Here is a 19,787-nt window from a genome sequence, read left to right on the forward strand (position 1 = left end):
TGCCATAGTCTGAAGAGAAGTCTCGTCTAGTGTCTACTGCCATAATCTGAAGAGAAGTCTTGCCTACCGTCTACTGCCATAGTCTGAAGAGAAATCTTGCCTAGTGTCAACTGCCATAGTCAGAAGAAGTATTGTCTAGTGTCTACGGCCATAGTCTGAAGAGAAGTCTTGCCTACCATCTACTGCCATAGTCTGAAGAGAAGTCTTGCCTAGTGTCTACTGCCATAGTCAGAAGAGGTATTGTCTAGTGTCTACTGCCATAGTCTGAAGATAAGTCTTGTCTAGTGTCTACTGCCATAGTCTGAAGATAAGTCTTGTCTAGTGTCTACTGCCATAGTCTGAAGATAAGTCTTGTCTAGTGTCTACTGCCATAGTCTGAAGATAAGTCTTGTCTAGTGTCTACGGCCATAGTCTGAAGAGAAGTCTTACCTACCGTCTACTGCCATAGTCTGAAGAGAAGTCTTGCCTAGTGTCTACTGCCATAGTCAGAAGAGGTATTGTCTAGTGTCTACTGCCATAGTCTGAAGAGAAGTCTTGTCTAGTGTCTACTGCCATAATCTGAAGAGAAGTCTTGTCTAGTGTCTACTGCCATAGTCTGAAGAGAAGTCTTGCCTAGTGTCTACTGCCAGTCAGAAGAGAAGTCGATGCCAAACAAGCTAATTGGTTGGTCTACTAGATCACGACATCCATATTGTAGACACATGGTGATGATTTACCTTGATGTCTCTATGAGCGATGTCGATGGCATGCAGGTACTGTATGGCTTCACCTATACTTTTCATGATGTCAGAGGCCTCTGATTTAAAGGAGGAGAGAGGAGAATGAAGGGGAAGCGAGGTGTTATGGAACAGATACACATGGATGAAGCTACACATCAGTGAAGATATAAAGACTGGATGTCATGTACAAGATTTAACTTCTTCACCTCTTTCTGTAAAGGCATGATTCCCTCTGTCTTGGATGTGACTGAATAGCTCGCCACCATCCATGCTGAAAACAATAACAGTAGAATGGACGGTTAGGGTTAAACAATACTAGTAAAATGATCTGCGTGTTTTTGGGTTACCGTAAGTGCTGAACTTGGTATGCCAGGTATCAATGTACTATTATGGGTTTCGTTCTGAATCCTTATACATTATACAAGTCTGTTAATGTTTTCAAATCTTATTATCTAAAGATGGTAGGTTAAGAGTGTTGCGTACATTCATAGTTAAACACAATAGATGTTGTGTACTTTTGAGTGGTAAAACATTCTATGAGACTTATAATGGCTCTTCATCTCATGTCAACAGTAAAAAGCTGAAATACCATTTCTTAAATAAGTAGTTGGAATCAATTGTACTTATGAGTAAAAAGACATCAATTACTAGTCGAGTATCAAAATCTCTCAACACTTCGGAGCACTAGTCATATTCTAGATCAACATCTGACAGAACTCAGTCTTTTATTAATAGCCTTGAAATGCAAATAAATCCAGTTATTCACACAGCTGTGTGTAAAGAATATAGTATGCACTGCAGGGAGAAAATAAACTATTGGCAACATGTTGCTTTTTATTGGTTTGTGTGGAATAACAAGCCCCCACACCTCTCTGCCAGGTGTCTGACACTGCACCTTGCATTTCGCCAAATTGAAACTTTAGGCCAGTAAACATTTTAACACATGGAGCAAGAGAGCATTAAAAACATTATGGAAGCAATAACAAACAGACATTCATGGACTGGCAACGCGTCTCGTGTCTGTGCTTGGACAACCCTTCATGTGGACACAGGGCACGAAATTAACTTTTTGACTCACCGGCCAGTGGCGGGTAGATGGGAAAAATCTACCCGCCAAGCATATTTCTTACCAGCCAAAAAAAACTCATTTTTGTGTCACATATATATATATATATATATATATATATATATATATATATATATATATATATATATATATATATATATAAAAAAAAATCTGTAAATTTCAAGTATATGGGGTATTATGTTGAAGAATACACTTAAATAAGAGGCCAGAGTACAATTTTAAGCAAATTATTTTAATATATTCATTGATGATTGCTTAATCAATACATGTCAATTCAATCTTAAGCTTAAATTGTAACCTACTGTTAAACATCATCAGACTCCTCACTCTACCCTCTTTGCAGGATTTAACAGAACATAATAAAATGTGAAGGTTTTATAAACCTAACTTAAACCTCCTCAATCATGTCCTCATCAGAGTCCACAATCTCATTGATTTACTACCGATGACAAACGTGTTGTTTCTGTTTTTCTTTTTGACTTTGACTGTGAGAAAATAATAAATCACACACAAAGGATAATGGCTTATAGCAGACTTAATGATTTTTAGAATATTTCAGATAATGAAATGAAATGTATCAACTATCCAGTTAGTATTTATACTGTAACGTTTGGCTTTAAATCATATTGAACGTAGAGAGAGAGAGAGAGAGAGAGAGAGAGAGAGAGCGAGAGAGCGAGAGCGATGAATGAAAATGGGGGACCCTGATGTAAACAAGACGAAAGTCTTTCTCTGGTCTGCATCCCCTTAACAATTGTATGTATTGAGCTGTACTGTACCTATTCTGCAATCTGTTAATAAAGTTTGGATACTATTGGGAGAGAGAGGCCCCGTCTGAGTCGCGTAGTTGATGATGTCACACACACTAGACTAGGATGTCAACACATGGAGCCTGAATGCATGAAGCGATATAATTAAGAAACGAATAGCCAATAAATGTGAAGTTATCTTTGAACGCCTGTTGTCAAGCCTCGTTAATATAACCCCTTTCCTCACTAATGGAACTGGTTTTGTGGACTCACTGACGGTGCTTTGAGCGTTTCCAGGGTTAGCAGCTAATGCTAATTAGCTTAGCTTAGTCAGCTCATGGTCTGTGTTAACACTTTGATCGCCATGGTTAAATTCATAATTTACCATCCCTAGCCAGCTCTATTTTTCTATGGAGAAGTTCCCCTTCTTTGCAGGGCTATAACTTTTTAAATTCTATTGCTAAATTGACATTATTATGGCCCATTCAATGTCCTATATCCATTGTTCAGGGTGTAGCAACGTTATACTTTTTCATTCACATATTCATACTAAAATATGGTCTAAAGTATAAGTATGTTTTTATCGTTTTCTGCAGCTTTCTCCAGAACTTGATTTATAGCCCCAAATGCATTATATTGATGATCAAATACAGTTTGGTAGCGATCGGTGCCAGATAAAAAATTTCAACTGGAGGTACTTCTAGAAGTTACTACGTATGATCTGATGATGACCGGATGGGCGGGGGGTCGTTTATAATTCCCGGAGTGCCCGGACTAAATATGGATGAGCACTTCTTGTTTGGCGCGTCACTTCCTGTTGGCCGATCTGCCGATCGGCCACCAGATGGCGCTCTTGAACCGTTAGAGAGTTGAGTGGAGATCAGCAGTATATCTCAGGTCCCCGGAGGAGAAATATGATTTCGATCACAGATTTTTGAAATATTGATATCAAAGACGTGTTACGGCGTCTTCGGCAGAATGAGCATGGCGGGCAATGACGAGTTACGGCGTTTCCGGGGATTAAAGTGTTAAGGCTGGGCGATAAAACGATAACTATCGCGATAAATCATTTCCTCGAAATAAACATGAAACGTGGTCGCAAAGTTTCGATATATCGATTTCCCAAGCTTGGATATCAGCACACGCGCACTAACAACCAATCAGTGAAGGAGATGGCGACAGCGAAGGACACCCGCGGTGCACCTCTGGGTAGTAAACAAGGCTGGCTAAGATCATTAGCTTTCACGCCGCTATTTTATAGTTTACGTGCGGAGTGAGTGTGTGGCGTGAATTCTGAGGGTACGGTTAGAGTAGGGTGGGGTATGCTGCGCCGCGGTGGACGTCGTTGCAATGTATTGGGGCGGAACGGAGTATTTTAGGGTGATAGTTAGTACATTGGAAACAAGGCTGGCTAGGATCATTAGCTTGCACGCCGCTATTTTATAGTTTACGTGCAGAGTGGGTGTGTGAATTCTGAGGTAACGGTTAGAGTAGTGTGGGGTATGCGGTGGACGTCGTTGCAATGTATCAGCCCTTGCAACCTCCTTTGACAAGCTCTGTCCCCTCGTTGAGAAACCTGCCCGCCGTTCCCCACCCAGTCCATGGCTGACGGATGCAGTGAGAGAACAAAGACAGGTCCTGAGAGCGGCTGAGAGGAAGTATAGAAAATCACGCCTCACTGCTGACATCGACACATATCACAACCTCTTGTTAACATTCTCCAAAACCATTACTAATGCCAAAGCTTCTTTCTTTCACCATAGGATCGAGGCCTCTGCCAAGAATCTTCGCAAACTGCATGCTACCATGTCCTCCCTCCTCACTCCCCCCCCACCCCCTCCTCCCTCATCTTTTTCTGCCGAAGACTTTGCGATCTTCTTTGAGGAAAAAGTGGAGAACATCCGCAGCTCCTTCTCCCAACCCCCACCCATTCCAAACGCTGAATCGAGAACCTCATCCTTCACTCTGTCATCTTTCTCTCCCATTACAGAAGCCGAGACCCTGACACTGGTAACGTCGAACCGTCCGACTACATGCCAGCTGGACCGGCTACCCTCCCCACTCCTCCAGACCATAGCACCGGACATCCTCCCATTCCTAACTGCAACCATCAACTCCTCACTCAACTCGGGGGTGGTCCCCACCTCCCTAAAACAAGCCAGAGTCACGCCCCTCATAAAAAAACCAACCCTGAACCCCACCGTCATAGCCAACTATCGTCCTGTCTCTCTTCTCTCCTTTCTTTCTAAAACACTTGAACGTGCTGTATCCAACCAACTTACTGCTTATCTCTTACAGAATGACCTCCTAGACCCCAATCAGTCTGGCTTCCGGACTGGCCATTCCACAGAAACGGCCCTCATTGCGGTCACAGAGGCACTTCACTTAGCAAAAGCGAAAGGCCTCTCCTCTGTCCTGATTCTCCTAGATCTATCTGCAGCCTTCGACACAGTCAACCATCAGATCCTCCTCGCGGCCCTCGCAGGAATGGGAGTGGCTGGATCTGCGCTGACATGGCTGACATCATACCTCAACGACCGCTCCTACCAAGTGTCATAGAGAGGGACTCTGTCGGCCACCCGCCCCCTCCGGACGGGTGTCCCCCAGGGCTCGGTCCTAGGACCCCTTCTCTTCTCCCTCTACACTAAATCACTGGGTAACATTATCACGTCTCATGGCCTCTCATATCATTGTTATGCCGATGATACTCAACTCTTCCTCTCCTTCCCTCCCTCAGATATCCACGTCTCTGAGCGGATCTCGGCCTGTCTGTCCGACATCTCCGCCTGGATGACGACCAACCACCTCAAACTGAACCTAAGCAAAACAGAATTGCTCCACCTGCCGGCCAAATCCTCCCCCCTGACCGACCTCTCCATCACAGTCGAGAATGCAGCTGTGACCGCGTCCCCGACCGCCAAGAACCTCGGTGTTGTCCTCGACGACCAGTTGAACTTCTCTGCTCACATCGCAGCGACAACCAGAACCTGCAGATTCCTCCTGAGCAACGTCAGAAGGATACGCCCCTTCCTGACAAAAGAAGCCACCCAACTCCTCATCCAATCAACAGTCATCTCCCGCCTCGACTACTGCAACGCACTGCTAGCTGGCCTCCCGGCCACTGCCACCAAGCCTCTTCAACTCATTCAAAACGCAGCGGCCCGCCTGATATCAAACCTACCGAAGTCGGCCCATGTCACTCCACTTCTTAGGGACCTGCACTGGCTCCCCATTGCTGCACGTATCCGCTTCAAGGCCCTCGACCTAGCATACCGTGCAGCAAAGGGAACCGCTCCCGCCTACCTCCGGTCAATGGTCTCTAACTACACACCATCAAGACCCCTACGCTCTGCATCTTCTGGCCGCCTCAGACCTACTCCTATCCAAGCTCCCAGAGGGTCATCAAAGAGAAGCCGCCTATTCTCAGTCCTTGCCCCACAATGGTGGAATGAACTACCCATCCCAGTTAGGACAGCCGAATCCCGTCCAATCTTTCGCCGTCGACTAAAGACTCACTTCTTCAACCATTATCTGAAATGAAAAAAAAAAAAAAAAAAAAAAAAAAAACTAACCCCGACTAACCTTACTGTCATGCACTTGTCCTAATAAACTAACCTACACTGTAACACGCAACACTTGATGAACATTGTTACTCAGCTGATAGAGTTGTACCCTTCTTGCTGTCTTGTCGTACAGAACTTGTAAGTCGCTTTGGATAAAAGCGTCAGCTAAATGACTAAATGTAAATGTAAATGGGCGGAACGGAGTATTTTAGGGTGATAGTTAGTACATTGTCGTGGGATACACGGCTTGCTCTGGCTAACTGTGTTAGTTCCATTCTTATAATGCATATGATCCAGTGGCGGTAGGTTGCCCCCTGGTGGAATATAATAATCTATGCACTGGGCCGTGTTTACTGCGTAGAAGAACGGCGCCGGGCATAAGAAGTTAATTAAACTTGACAGAAATTATATCGATGATAATTATCGAGTGATATGAAAATTATTTTATTATTTTATCGCGATAACGTTTTTGGCCATATCGCCCAGCCCTCTGTGTCTATAATGAAATGATAGGAAAAGCTCTGCAAAACGTTCTTTTGTTAGGTGGTCCCGCTCTCGCTGCCATGGTGGGTTTTCTTTTTAGCGGTCGGCTTACGCTCATAGTTCCACATTATTTGTAACCCATTTAAAGTTATTAAGCCAACGTTAGCTCCCTACAGTGCAAGCAGGCGCCACGGGCAGTCAGGACAGAAGAGTAGTGGATGTGACATCGGTAAACAAGCCACAAATTAGGCCTATCGTAAAACCAAAACACACAGCAGTTTTAATAATTTTACCTGACTATTTTGTGACCCGCCACATGGCGGACAGACCTCTCAGTGGCACTCCAAACCTAAAATCTGGTCGCCAATGGCGGGTGGCGGGCTCTAATTTCGGGCCCGTCTCTTTCCTGTTTGTATGTGGAGATTAATAAATTATTGATGTTTGTGCAAGAACCCACCACTCCATGACGATGAGCAGGCACTTCCTGCCCTGGTAGAGGTTTTCATAAACATCTGCGATGCGTACGATGTGGGTGCAGGGGGAGGCCCTCCAGTGGAGCTCCACCTCCCGTCTGGCCTTAGAGCAGTCCTGCAGCATCTGAGAGAGAGACACACACACACACAGAGGGATCACATAGTTATAGTGGAGCTCCACCTCCCGTCTGGCCTTAGAGCAGTCCTGCAGCATCTGAGAGAGAGAGACACACACACACACACACAGAGGGATCACATAGTTATAGTGGAGCTCCACCTCCCGTCTGGCCTTAGAGCAGTCCTGCAGCGTCCGTCCGTCCGACCCACCCATATCAACTAGTGTGATAGTAATAGGGGGAATGCCACTGAATCTTAAGACCTCATATCCGTTATTCCTGTAGCTGAGTCAAACAACAATCTATGTATGCTATGCTGCACGATTAATCGGAAAAAAATTCTAAATTATGAGAATTCTTTTATTTTTTTTACTTTACTTTACTTAAATGACAACGAAAAATAAGAATAGTGTGAGAGAATCGTGATCTCAATTCTTAGAGAAAAATCATGATTCACATTTTAGCAAGAATCGTGCAGATCTAGTCTGTGACGTCATATACAGCCTGGAACAGCGAATGAAAAAAATACAGATTTTGTGGACAATTGAGCTTTTACAACCCATTTTTCTATAGGGTTGGGCGATTAAAAAAAATTATAAACTTTTTATTTTTATAGCATTTTCAGCTTTTTCTGGCCACGCAGGACCGACAGAGGAGAGAGGGTGAAACGGGAGGAGAAGATTTGATTTGATTTGATTTTATTAGGGATCCCCATTAGCTGGTGCGATAGCAACCAGCTAGTCTTCCTGGGGTCCACACACAAAAAAAATACAAAAACAATCACTATTACAAAAACAAAATTATTAAAAGTCAGTATACACAAAATGCATAATGAGCCTACTGTAACAATTAAGATAGCTAAAATTACATTGTGTAAAACAAAAAAACAAAATTACTTTACAGTGTTAAAAACAATTTAAAAACAATTTAAGATTCTTTAAAAAAGTGAATCTACTGTAAATGCAGCAGAGGTTCCGAGGCAGGCCATTCCAAAGAGTTAATGCTCTAAAAATAAAAGATCTCCTCAAAGCGCTGGTTCTAGGACCTGGCAATTCAAGCTGCCCACTACTGGAACCTCTAGTGTAATGCTCGTGCACAGTATTACTAAAAACAATCTGATTATGTATAAAAACTGGAGTTTTACTGCTCATGACCAACTTGAACAGCACAAGTATATTAAAAGACAATCTATTTTCAACGTTAAGCCAAGAGAGGCGGGCATGCATACGGCTCACATTAGACCTTAGTGAGCAGCCCAGTACCAACCATGCTGCCCTGTTCTGGACCACCTGGAGCTTCCTGAGGTCACCACTGGCAGCAGATGACCACATCGCAGAGCAATAGTCAAGATGACATAAAACTAAACTTTGCACTAACTGACATAAAAGGGGACGGGCAACAAAAGAAGCACATTTCCTGGAAATACCAATTGCTCTTCCCATTTTTAAAACAATATAATTAATATGCTGAGACCAAGATATACCAAGAGGGGAAGACATGCGGCACATGGCCACCGGGTCTGGGAAACGAACCCGGGGCGACCTCTTCGCGACTCAGTGCGCTATGTGGTGTGCTACTGGAGCGCCCCATAGGGCTGGGCGATTAATCGAAATAAAATCACGATCTCGATTCATGCAATCTCATTTTTAAATGATGACGATTTTCTTTATTAAAAAGATTTAAAAAAAATTGTTTTACTTTTTACTTAAAACCTTTTTAAATTCTGACGATTCTGACTCGAGTTATTTTGTATGTTACAAGAGACTTTTAAGTTTAAGTCAAGCACTTTCTTTCAATGTTATGTTTAAGTTTAAGTCAAGCACTTGGATAATGTTATGTTGTCTGTTTAAGAAAGAGTGCAATAAATGATTTTATTGAAAAAATAAGAATCGTGTGAGAGAATCGTGATCTCAATTCTAGGAGAAAAATCGTGATTCACATTTGAGCAAGAATCGCCCAGCCCTACTATATACCGTCATCAACGACACAAATCAGACAATTATGTGTGCATTCTTTGTAGGTTGATCTAAAAGAATGTTCCTTGCAGCAGGATTATAAAGATTTTGGGATGAAAATTGGATTACATTTTAGAATGAAAAAGCACCATAGCAATTGCATTACAAAAGAAATACATAATTTGTCTATCACCGTCATTTGAGCTGGAAAAAAACAACAGAAAACATAAAGGCAATGGATATAAGACCAGAGCAGTAACACTGATTTAGTCTCTCTCTAGACTCTACCCTACCATAGTTCATTCAGGTGTCAGACTCTACCATAGTTCATTCATGGTCAAGACTCCACCATAGTGCTTCAACAAGATCCAACCACTTCTCATCTAAATCTTATTAGTCTGCCTCAGACACATCATCATAATATGATTTCCTTCTTCTTCATTTGCTCTGAGCGAGACATAGTAAATGCACTGCATTAACCTGTTCCACCCGTGGTGAAAATCCACCTAAAATATATACCTAGGTAAATGGAATATTGCTCCACTTCTACAAGGGCTATTTGCATATTCTTGGTATCTAGGTACATCTATGGACCTCAGGGAATGTATTCACAGTGTCAGAAATATTGTGTCTATTACTAGGCTTGCTTAAATTGTGATGAAGAGAATATGAATTATTTTTCTTTGCATCTTTGACGGTGAATAACACCATGCTAATAATGACCAAACATAAAAAACTGCCACTGATCTCGTTCAGTACCTTCTTGAGATCATGTGTACAAAAATCTAAGGAAATTAATAAAGGGAAGATGATTAAACAGAAGGTTCTGTAGATACAGTACTGAATTCTCCCATCCGGACCAATGCAATTTGAAATATTATTATAGAATATAGAATAGGAGGCTTATAAATTACCTTATTATAGCCAATTCGCACATACATATATTATCTTTCAAATGCCCGAGTTCAATTTGGATTTAGTATCACCAGGTGTGCATAAGAACAGATAAGGCCTAACAAAATTAATAGTTGGTTTCCGGTTGCCGACCGACCCTGCCGATTTAGGTGCGACCCAATATATTTTATGAGTTTAAAAAAAATATATATAAAAAAGATTTTTTTTTTTTTTTAGAATAAAGTTTCATAGAAATCTTAGTCAAACATTTAGTATTATGGATATTAAACATGCTGGCAGAGTACATGCATCCATGTTGTTGTGAACATTTTAATTAAATAAAGAAATTCCCTATCCATAGTCGCCGTGGGAAAGAATAAAATAAAAAAATAAAATAAAATAAATTCCCTACCTACCCATGGCCAAACTGACAACCAACAGGAAACCAACAATATATTTTACTTTGCCTAATGATATCTACTGTAATTTACTGTAGTTTTTTATTTTCACCACAGTGCAACCATTTTGAAACTAATTTCAGATCTAATTGTTGCTACATGCTAACAATAGGGAGGAGAAACTAACTGTTTCAATATTTGTCAAAAACGTTACCTTTTGTGGCTTATTATCGCGAATAATAACAGTTATTGATATTATTCATTCAGAACGCTGAACTTTGAACCCCCATAGTATCTGCCAGGAAGTGTAGTTCGGCAAAATTCCAACGCTGAACGACAGCTATAGATGCACAAAATGGCTGCAAAAAGACTACAATTCCCATGGTTAAAATTTTCCAAAATGGTTGCAGTCTTGGAATAGACTTCAGAAAATCAAAAAATTACAACTATCTAATGGCACTTTTAACCTATTGCTAAACTAACGTATTGATGATAATATACATTCTACATGCTTTTGTGACATGTTAGTGATGTTAATACTTGAAAACGTTTGATAAATTGCAACTTATATGCAATATTAAAAAATATATGGATTTATGACCAGATGCCATTTTGGGACCGGATCCGGTCCCGTCGGGTGGAACAGGTTTGGTATGCATTCATATAGCACTTTTATCCAAAGTGCTTTACAACTCACATATTCACACACCAATGGTGGAGGCAACCATGCAAGGTGTCCAGTGTTTCCCCTAGGATATTTTTTTAGGGGGGGTGGTAGGCCCCCCAAAACTACTAGTGTTGTCGCGGGGCGCGTGTGTCAGAGATACGTGGTGTCAACAGTGTCGTCATAAGTAAGGCGGTTGTTAGTATCTGTGCATTTCTCTACACTGAGCTGAAATGAAACTATTGCACATAAATTAGGTAAATAAATATTAACACTTTCTTCGCCAGGCTTATGTACATCATTATACCATCCTCTGCCAGCTCTATTTGTCTATGGAGAAGTTCCCCTTCTTTGCAGGGCTATAACTTTTTAAATTGTATTGCTAAATTGACATTACTATGGCCCATTCAACATCAAGTATCCATTGTTCAGGGTGTAGCAACGTTATACTTTTTCATTCACATATTCATACTAAAATACGGTCTAAAGTATAAGTATGTTTTTATCGTTTTCTGCAGCTTTCTGCAGAACGTGATTTATAGCCCTAAATGCATTATATTGATGATTGTATACAGTTTGATAGCGATCGGCGCGAGATAAAAAATTTCAAATGGACGTGCTTCTAGAAGTTACTACTTATCTGATGTTGACCGGATGGGGGGGGGGGAGGGTCGTTTATAAATCCGTGGCCAACGTTAGATGATTCATCTAGTGTGGGTGATATGATCATTAGAGCAGTTTGTATCGAACACGTAAAAAAAAAACTCACTGTAGCTTCCTCGTAGCGTTGGGCGATGAGCAAAAATATTCCTATTATGGGATGTTGAAATATGCGATCCATCTCCAGGTTGTATAATAGTATATACGTCCAAATCATGTTGTTTATCGAGTTATTGGTAACGGATTGCTATCCATTGTGTCTAGCTCGAGTCCCGGGACTATTAGAGAGTGATCGGACCGAAGTTGGAATGAGCACCAGCTTCCGTTTCCGGTTTCCGGAACCGTTGAGAGGGGATCAACAGTAGATCTCAAGTCTCCGGGGGAGAAATATGATTGCGATCACAGATTTTTGAAATATTGATCTCAATGACGTGTTACGGCGTCATTGGCAGAATTAGCATGGCGGGGAATGACGAGTTTAGGCGTCCTTGGCAGAGAAAGTGTTAACACATAAATTAACTTTTTTACAATTTTACATACAGTAGTGACAATATTTACAATACAGGGACAGTGTTTCCCACAGGATTTTCTCAGAATGGATTTGGTAGGTTTTTTCTGCGTCCTCGTAGACTGTGCCGCACCACCGTTTTAAAGTCTTAGTGAATTGATTGATTTATATGAAAACCAATGTATGTATAATTTAGCTAGCTCGCCAACGTTACTGTGATTAAAGCAAACTTTAATAAATAAAAAAATGTATATAAAAAAATATATATACATTTTTTTTTTTTTTTTTTTCAGCGGGGGCGGGGGGCCCGTTAGCCGGGCGGGCCGCCAAGGCAATGGTAGGGGAAACACTGGTGTCAACCTGCTCATCAGGGGCAGTTAGGGGTTAAGTGTCTTGCTCAAGGACACTTCAGAACGCTGCTGGGAGGAGCAGAAATCGAACCGGGAACCTTCCGATTACCAGACAACTGCTTTACCTCCTGAGCCACTGTTGCCTAATGACTGGGGAGCAGTCTGTCCTTGACTAAACATTCTTAGTCGACTAATAGTCATGGATTTTTGTCAACTAAACTATTACTGCACTACATTGTAATCACTCAAAATAATCATACCTAGCCTACCTACCTCATAGTCGGAGGGGGGCTTCCCACCCTCCAGAACATTTACAACAAGCGGTGCAGGGGTAAGGCTAAGAGAATCATCAAGGACTCCAGCCACCCGAACAACTGCCTCTTTGAACTGCTGCGGTCAGGCAAGCGATACCGGAGTCTCAAGGTGAGCACAGAAAGACTCCGAAGAAGCTTCTATCCCCAGGCCATCAGGCTGCTCAACGAACAATAAACACTATGCAACAACCATCAAATGCACACAGCACACACATACTCACTTTAAACAAACAACACACTGCAGCACCCACTCTCCACACTTTAGATCACCTAAACACACTTTATATTTATTTGTAAAGGATTTGCACTACAACTCGTACACCTTACTGTAAATTGTACCTAAATTGTACCTCATCCCATTTCTGCTTTGCACTATATAGTATTGTATATTAGTATATTGCATAGTATATTGTATATTGTATGGTAACTCAGTTACTTCTATTCTGCATCGAACATTGTACATGTCTATACTGAACACTGTGACCTCTATTTTTACTTCTATTTTACATGCTATACTATTTTATTTCATACTTATCTTGTCTAGCACAGTCTCTGGAGCGTAACAGTAAGAAGCATTTTGTATAAAAGTATTCTGTACTTCTGTATGACAACTATTAAAGAAACTTGAAACTATAACTATGTACAATAGTGCTGTATTTATATAAATACATTTACTGCATTAAATATCCATATCATATACCTGCATATAATCCTTCTATATACCTACTTATACACCTGCATATGGCCCATATACCTCTGTATGATAGCATGTACAATAATGCTGTATATACAATATATATATATATATATATATATATATATATTCTTACTGTATGCATCCGTCTGTACATACCTGCATATAATCCTTTTTTATATATCTGTAGATAATATATCTATACATGTCACTTACCTACTCATTAGGCTTCTGGCCAGGACGACTTACTACCAATGCCATAGTGTCTTCTTTATACCTGTATCACTGTACATATTAATACTACAACTCTGTACACATACATCCGATTATCACTATTACTCAGTAGCACTAGTAAATCACATGTACGCTGTATTCACACAATCACACTTTACTGTTACATTTGCACTCTGGTTGGATGCCAAACTTATTTTCGTTGTACTGTACTTGTGCTGTATAATGACAATATATTTGAATCTAATCTAATTTAATCTAGTTTATTTAATCGAAACATCTGTAAAATTGTGTTTTCTAACATAGTCACGCTGAAGGATAAAATTAAATCTAGTGAATAACTCAATCAGCAAAAGAATGCATAAACAACAAGCCTAATCAATTAACAAGGTCTTGGTCCACAAACTACTGTAAACTAAGAGGAGTGTGTTGTGTGTCTGGTGTCCAAGGAATCAGATTCAGAACAGAAAGATCAGTAGGAATAACCACTGTTTCCAATAGGACTATAAAGAGATCAGTAGGAATAACCAGGGATTACCCTAACCATGCGACTGCGACAGTAGCGCTGCATGCTTCTAGAATTCTCATCACAACTTGTAGTATATCCATTCAGTGAATCAATTATCACCTCAACAGAAACATCACGTTATTCACTATGAGCCACGTCACTGTTGTATGGCTCATGGGGAAGCCCTGGGCTGCTGGCAACTCAAACTCACTGAACTACTATTCAGTCCGTGTCCTGGGACCACTTTGGCCTAAACATCAATAACAAACCTTGGGTCACGCAGTGTTGTACAGTTCCCATGGGAGGAGTCATTAACCCAGCTGGCAGCTGTATAATATCATCTCCTCCTCCCCTCATTACCTCTCCATCTAATGCCAAATCAACACTAGCCAACCCATGACCTCCCTTATCCATCCATGACCCATACTATCTCAGGTAGAGAGTAGTCTACCTGCTTGCCAAGCTGACAGAAAGCAGGGAGGACTCGTATATTTCTTTATATCCTGTAAACAAATACAACTGCTGTTGATAATGATAATTGTGTATTTATTTAAGGCTGAAATGAGGAAGCTCTACACTCTACAGTACACAGACAGTGCAACAAAAGGACATTTCAATACAGTAAATTAGTCACACAACAACCAACCGCCATCTCGGATAGTTTATTTTGAGTTGGAAGTATTTGTATTTGTCTTTACACTATGCTAGGCTACAGCAGATGCTTAGCATTACAGTTGGCTATAGTAGCTACCAAGCTATGATGTCCATGGCACTGCAGTGTGGCTGCAGATTGTAATTAGTAGATCATCTAAACTACATGTTTCTTCAAAATATATGTAAAACAAATGTTTTTGTCTCATCAGATAGTTAACTAAATAATATCTGTTTCAGTGGATGAAATGTTAATTACTTCATTTTATTGCAACATATACAGTCTCCATAGTAAAGTATAGGAGTATTAGTATGGAATGTCTCCTCTGTGGTCTACAGCAGCAACAATACTGGGAGGAACACAGACAGAATGAGAGGCAATGTTGTTTTCCTGTCAAGTAGAATAAGAATTCATATCTGCACAGGCAGTCCATTCATCAAGGACTGGGAGAACAGCCTGAGGAACAGGCTCTCTGCTGTTGCCGACTAGGGCCCAACGCCATCCAAGATGGTGGGTCATTCGTTGGTTCCTCTGATTTGTTTACCCGTCTCACAGCACTCTCACTGCCTAATAAAAGCTGAGAATATGACATCTGCATGAAGCCCTGTGCTGCTGTGTACTGATCCAGACCCAGCCAATAATCCCTCAGTCATCTCTGGCCTCTCGCACTAGGCTACTTTTAGACATAGGCATGTCTACCCTCTCTGGCTCTTCATGGCTAATAGCATTAACATGGGCCAGACAGCAGAGGTAGGAGTCAACGTGCCAGTGGACGTTATGTAATCATGTTTCGAGAGTGCGCTCAACCTCAGACCCGTTTCACCTGAATGAAAAAAAAAAAAAAAAAAAAACAAGACCTATTTACCCCGCCCCCCCCCCCCCCCCCCCCCAAATAATAAGCTACTCTACAACACGAGATAAACCACTGGCAAGAGTTGATGAGGCCTAATTGACTATTAAATGTCAATTGACACCAAATATTTCCATTTATCCCTTGAACTAACCACAAGCTGCAGGGAGGCAGCAATAATTCATACAAATCTGACACCAGTGTCCCCCCCTCCTCCTAATCTCCACTGCAATGTCAGCCAACACTCTACATCGAAATGTCGCCTGGCTGCCACCCCAAACCATCCAATCAGAGCATGTGTTCTGGAGGTGGGGACACCTCAGGGTTAACAAATAACGACCAGATCCCAGAGCAGTGCACTGAGGTCATATCTGCAAAAGTGATTTAATCAGTCCGTTTGGTCTTAGTTCATTAGCATAATCATGCTGAATCAGTTATTTCCTGAAAAACTATAAGCACATCTCTGGTAAACATTAGATTTTAAATGATTACATGGGAGAAACACAATTGTACAAATTTGTGGATACTATCAATTAGCCTAAATCGATTGGTTGACAAATTTCATGATCGTTAGTAGACTAAGAATTTCATTAAATCAAAGCAAATCAAATGTATTTGTATGGGCCGGACACGTCTTCATTAAATCAAATCAAATCAAATGTATTTGTATGGGCCGGACACGTCTTCTTTAAACAAGTCAAGAAACATCACAATAAATCAAGAACAAAACAAAAAACACCATGAAATCTAAAATAAAATGTTAAATAAATAAATGCAGCACTCCCAGTCCCAGACATCCATAGAAGGTAAGGAAAAACTCACTAAAAACCTAGCAATAGGGGAGAAACCTTCAAGGGGGGCCATTCAAGGGGGGGATCTTCCTTCTTAAATGTCTGTGATAGTAGTGTTGCTATAAAACAGGCGAAACAGTTGGTAAATATTAGGGATGCCCCGATCGATCGGCCACCGATCGTTATCGGCCGATAATCAGTATAAATATGCGATCGGTGATCGGTGATAATGCTTTATTTTCGCTGATCGTCAAAACCGATCTCACTCGCTGAGTTCTGTCTCAGACACCGGGAGCTGCACACAGTGTGCTGCGTCTGCTCCTCCTCCAGCCCCTCCCGCACGCATGTAAACACGGGTCTAGTCTAGTGGGACGGGACCTCCATGAGCTAACGTTAGGGTGACCATATTTTGATTTCCAAAAAAGAGGACATGCTGGCCCCAGCCTCGAGATACTTAATGATACTTTGCACAATCGAAGCAGGCATGGCCACCTTCATTTCACTATGTCTTGTGTATGTACTGTACTGTATGTGATGAATAAACCTCTTGAATCTTGAATCTCTACTCAAAGTTTACTCAAAGATGCCTTTATTGTTTTAACCTCTTAACATGCACCCAGAAAAGCGGCCTTTTTTTTTTTACTTGAACTTGAGGACTGCATTCTTTTTTTTGCAAAGCTTATCTTTATACGTTATGCTTAGCACACGCATAAGCCTGGTCTCTTTTGAAAGAACCTTCTGAAGTTACTAATGCAAAAAAAGGTAAATCACTTTTAGTGCTAATGAAATAGAGTAGCATATAGGTCTGAACTTGAGTTGAACGTGAACTTGTGTACTCACATTTTTCTGCAGTGGTTGCAATATCCCAAATGTAACCACATAAAAGAAAAGTGGATTCTTTTTTTTACTTTAAAGGGGAACTATTTTACTATTTCTTTCACTATTTGGGCACTTTTACACAATTCATGTGAGTCTATGGAACACCTCTGTAATATATATATTTTTTTTATTCATTGTTTTGTATTTCTAATCAAGTCCTCAAAAACAGCATTTTTCTACCTCAAGATCTCGAGCCGTTTTGAGCCTGGGCTCCTAAACCACTGCGCAGCGGCGTCGCCGCCTGAACATTAACATGCAGCGGTGTCTTTCTGACATCACATATCGCGCACATTTTCAAATGACTCAGTTCAGTGAGGGTGAATATTGTGAGAGGAGAATTGGAAGAATGCGCCAATATGAGAATTTTGAGACATAGATCATATTAATATAAGTTCACATAGCTAGGAAACAATGCTAAACACTCAAAAAGGCCATTTATAAGATAGTTCCCCTTTAACTTGAGGACTGCATACTTTTTTTGCAAAGCTTATCTTTATACTTTATGCTTATAGCACATGCATATAAGCCTGGTCTCTTTTGAAAGATAACATTCTGAAGTTTCGTACACAATAAATAAAAATCACTTTTAGTGCTAATGAGTAACATAGGGCTGAACATGAGTTGAACTTGTGTACTCACGTTTTTGTGTAGTAGTTGCAATATTCCAAAATAATATATATATATTTTTTGAATAAGCTGGAAAACACCGCAAATCCATAGCCTGAAGTCTTACGTGTGTTGTCGGGCCTTACAAATACATTTGATTTTGATTTGATTATCAATAAGGCAGGGCTCTACAGTGCGACCAAATTGCTCGCATATGCCCCTAAAAATATGTGTGTGCGAACCGTAAAAATCAATTACGCGCACGCTGTGCGAGTACAGATTACAGCCTCTCTCGTCTTTTTTTTCCTCCGCCGCGAGAATCGTTAAAAAACTACAAGTCCCACATTGCACTCAAGCCAACGGTCCAATCACAGTAGAGTGACGTGACTGGTTTCATGAGAAAGAAAGCAAATGACCAATCGGAAGCTCTCATTTGGCTTGTTTACTTCCTGAAACGCCACCATTGCGATATGCGAGAGTTTCCCGAGACATGTAACTTCTAGTCTTACCAATAGCAATATATTTTAGAACACCTAGATTTAGCGATAGCAATAGTAATATAACGTTAATGCAACAAAACGAATGCCTTGCTTTGTTAATCATAACGTTGATGCAGTAGCGCAGTGCTTCTCAAACTTTTTCTGTCAGGCCCCCCTTTGGCGGACCAAAATATTTTGGGCCCCCCCCCCCAACAAAATAGTCATGAAATGGGCCATGTTTAAATTTATTGAAATAACACCAATATCGTGACCTTTCAAATTGGCCATATATTTTGTTTTCAGAGCTGTCATGGATGAAAAGCCAGCTTCACACAGATACTGTATGTGGTGCTGAATGGTATCAACACCTTAACTGCTGCATCATGAGATACTTGGTGGGCCATGAGATGAGATACTTGGTACTCAGCACCACACTCTGAAACTAGCTCTCTAGGTGGCATCAGATGAGATTTCAAAGAGTTCTTCCAAGAGTTTGGATGGAGATGTGTCAGGAAGCTTTGTCTCAATGTTGTCTGTAAAGTTTTTTTTTATCCAGAGTAACTTGGTGATCCTTTTCTGTGTTTTATTAAATAATGATTTTCAGATTTTGAGAAATTGTATTTTCATGGAGAACAGTGCAGCTGCAACAGATTTTTTTTTTTTTCTGTAATCCAAAAAGATTTTTTTTTCTTTTTTTTTTTAAATAAATCTCAAGGCCCCCCCTGTCATGCCTCTGCGCCCCCCACTTTGAGAAACACTGCAGTAGCGTATGCCGTTGTGTTGACGGTAAAGGACATGATAACAACATAACACTGTGTACACATTCAAATTGCGATAATCGATTCTAACATTTTCAAATCGATGCAGTTGAATTTTCCCCTTAGGATCGATGCATTGTTACACTGGGGGTCCGCCAGGGGGCGCAGGGGGTCCGCCAGACCACAGATGATTTTTTTTTTTTTTTTTTTTAGATAAATATTTAATTAGCATATTTTTATCATAAGCATGAATAGTCTCTCCACTACAATAAAAAAGAAAGATAAATAAATAAACATCTAGACATGATTTTTTAACGTTAACAGTAGGCTACCGGGTAGCCGCTAAAACGCGAATCAGTTGACTATCACTTTCTGTAGCTAGCCTAGCACGCTAGTTAACTTTCTC

At 40.8% G+C, this 19,787-nt stretch overlaps 1 protein-coding gene across 2 annotated transcripts in view; it reads right to left on the reverse strand.

Moving 5' to 3' along the window:
- LOC311244588 (MAP kinase-activated protein kinase 2-like) overlaps window positions 1–19,787 on the reverse strand; it is a 51,757-nt gene that overhangs the window by 13,630 nt on the left and 18,340 nt on the right. For both annotated transcript variants that reach the window (XM_084334178.1, XM_084334177.1), the window contains exons 2-4: window positions 7,059–7,198; window positions 926–990; window positions 717–796 (exon numbers count right to left, since the gene is read on the reverse strand). In XM_084334178.1, the coding sequence (XP_084190304.1) occupies window positions 717–796; window positions 926–990; window positions 7,059–7,198 (285 nt within the window). The remainder of the gene's footprint in view (window positions 1–716; window positions 797–925; window positions 991–7,058; window positions 7,199–19,787) is intronic.

This window comes from Notolepis coatsorum (genome assembly GCF_963971535.1).
Source record: "Notolepis coatsorum genome assembly, chromosome: 17".
Taxonomy (NCBI): domain Eukaryota; kingdom Metazoa; phylum Chordata; class Actinopteri; order Aulopiformes; family Paralepididae; genus Notolepis; species Notolepis coatsorum.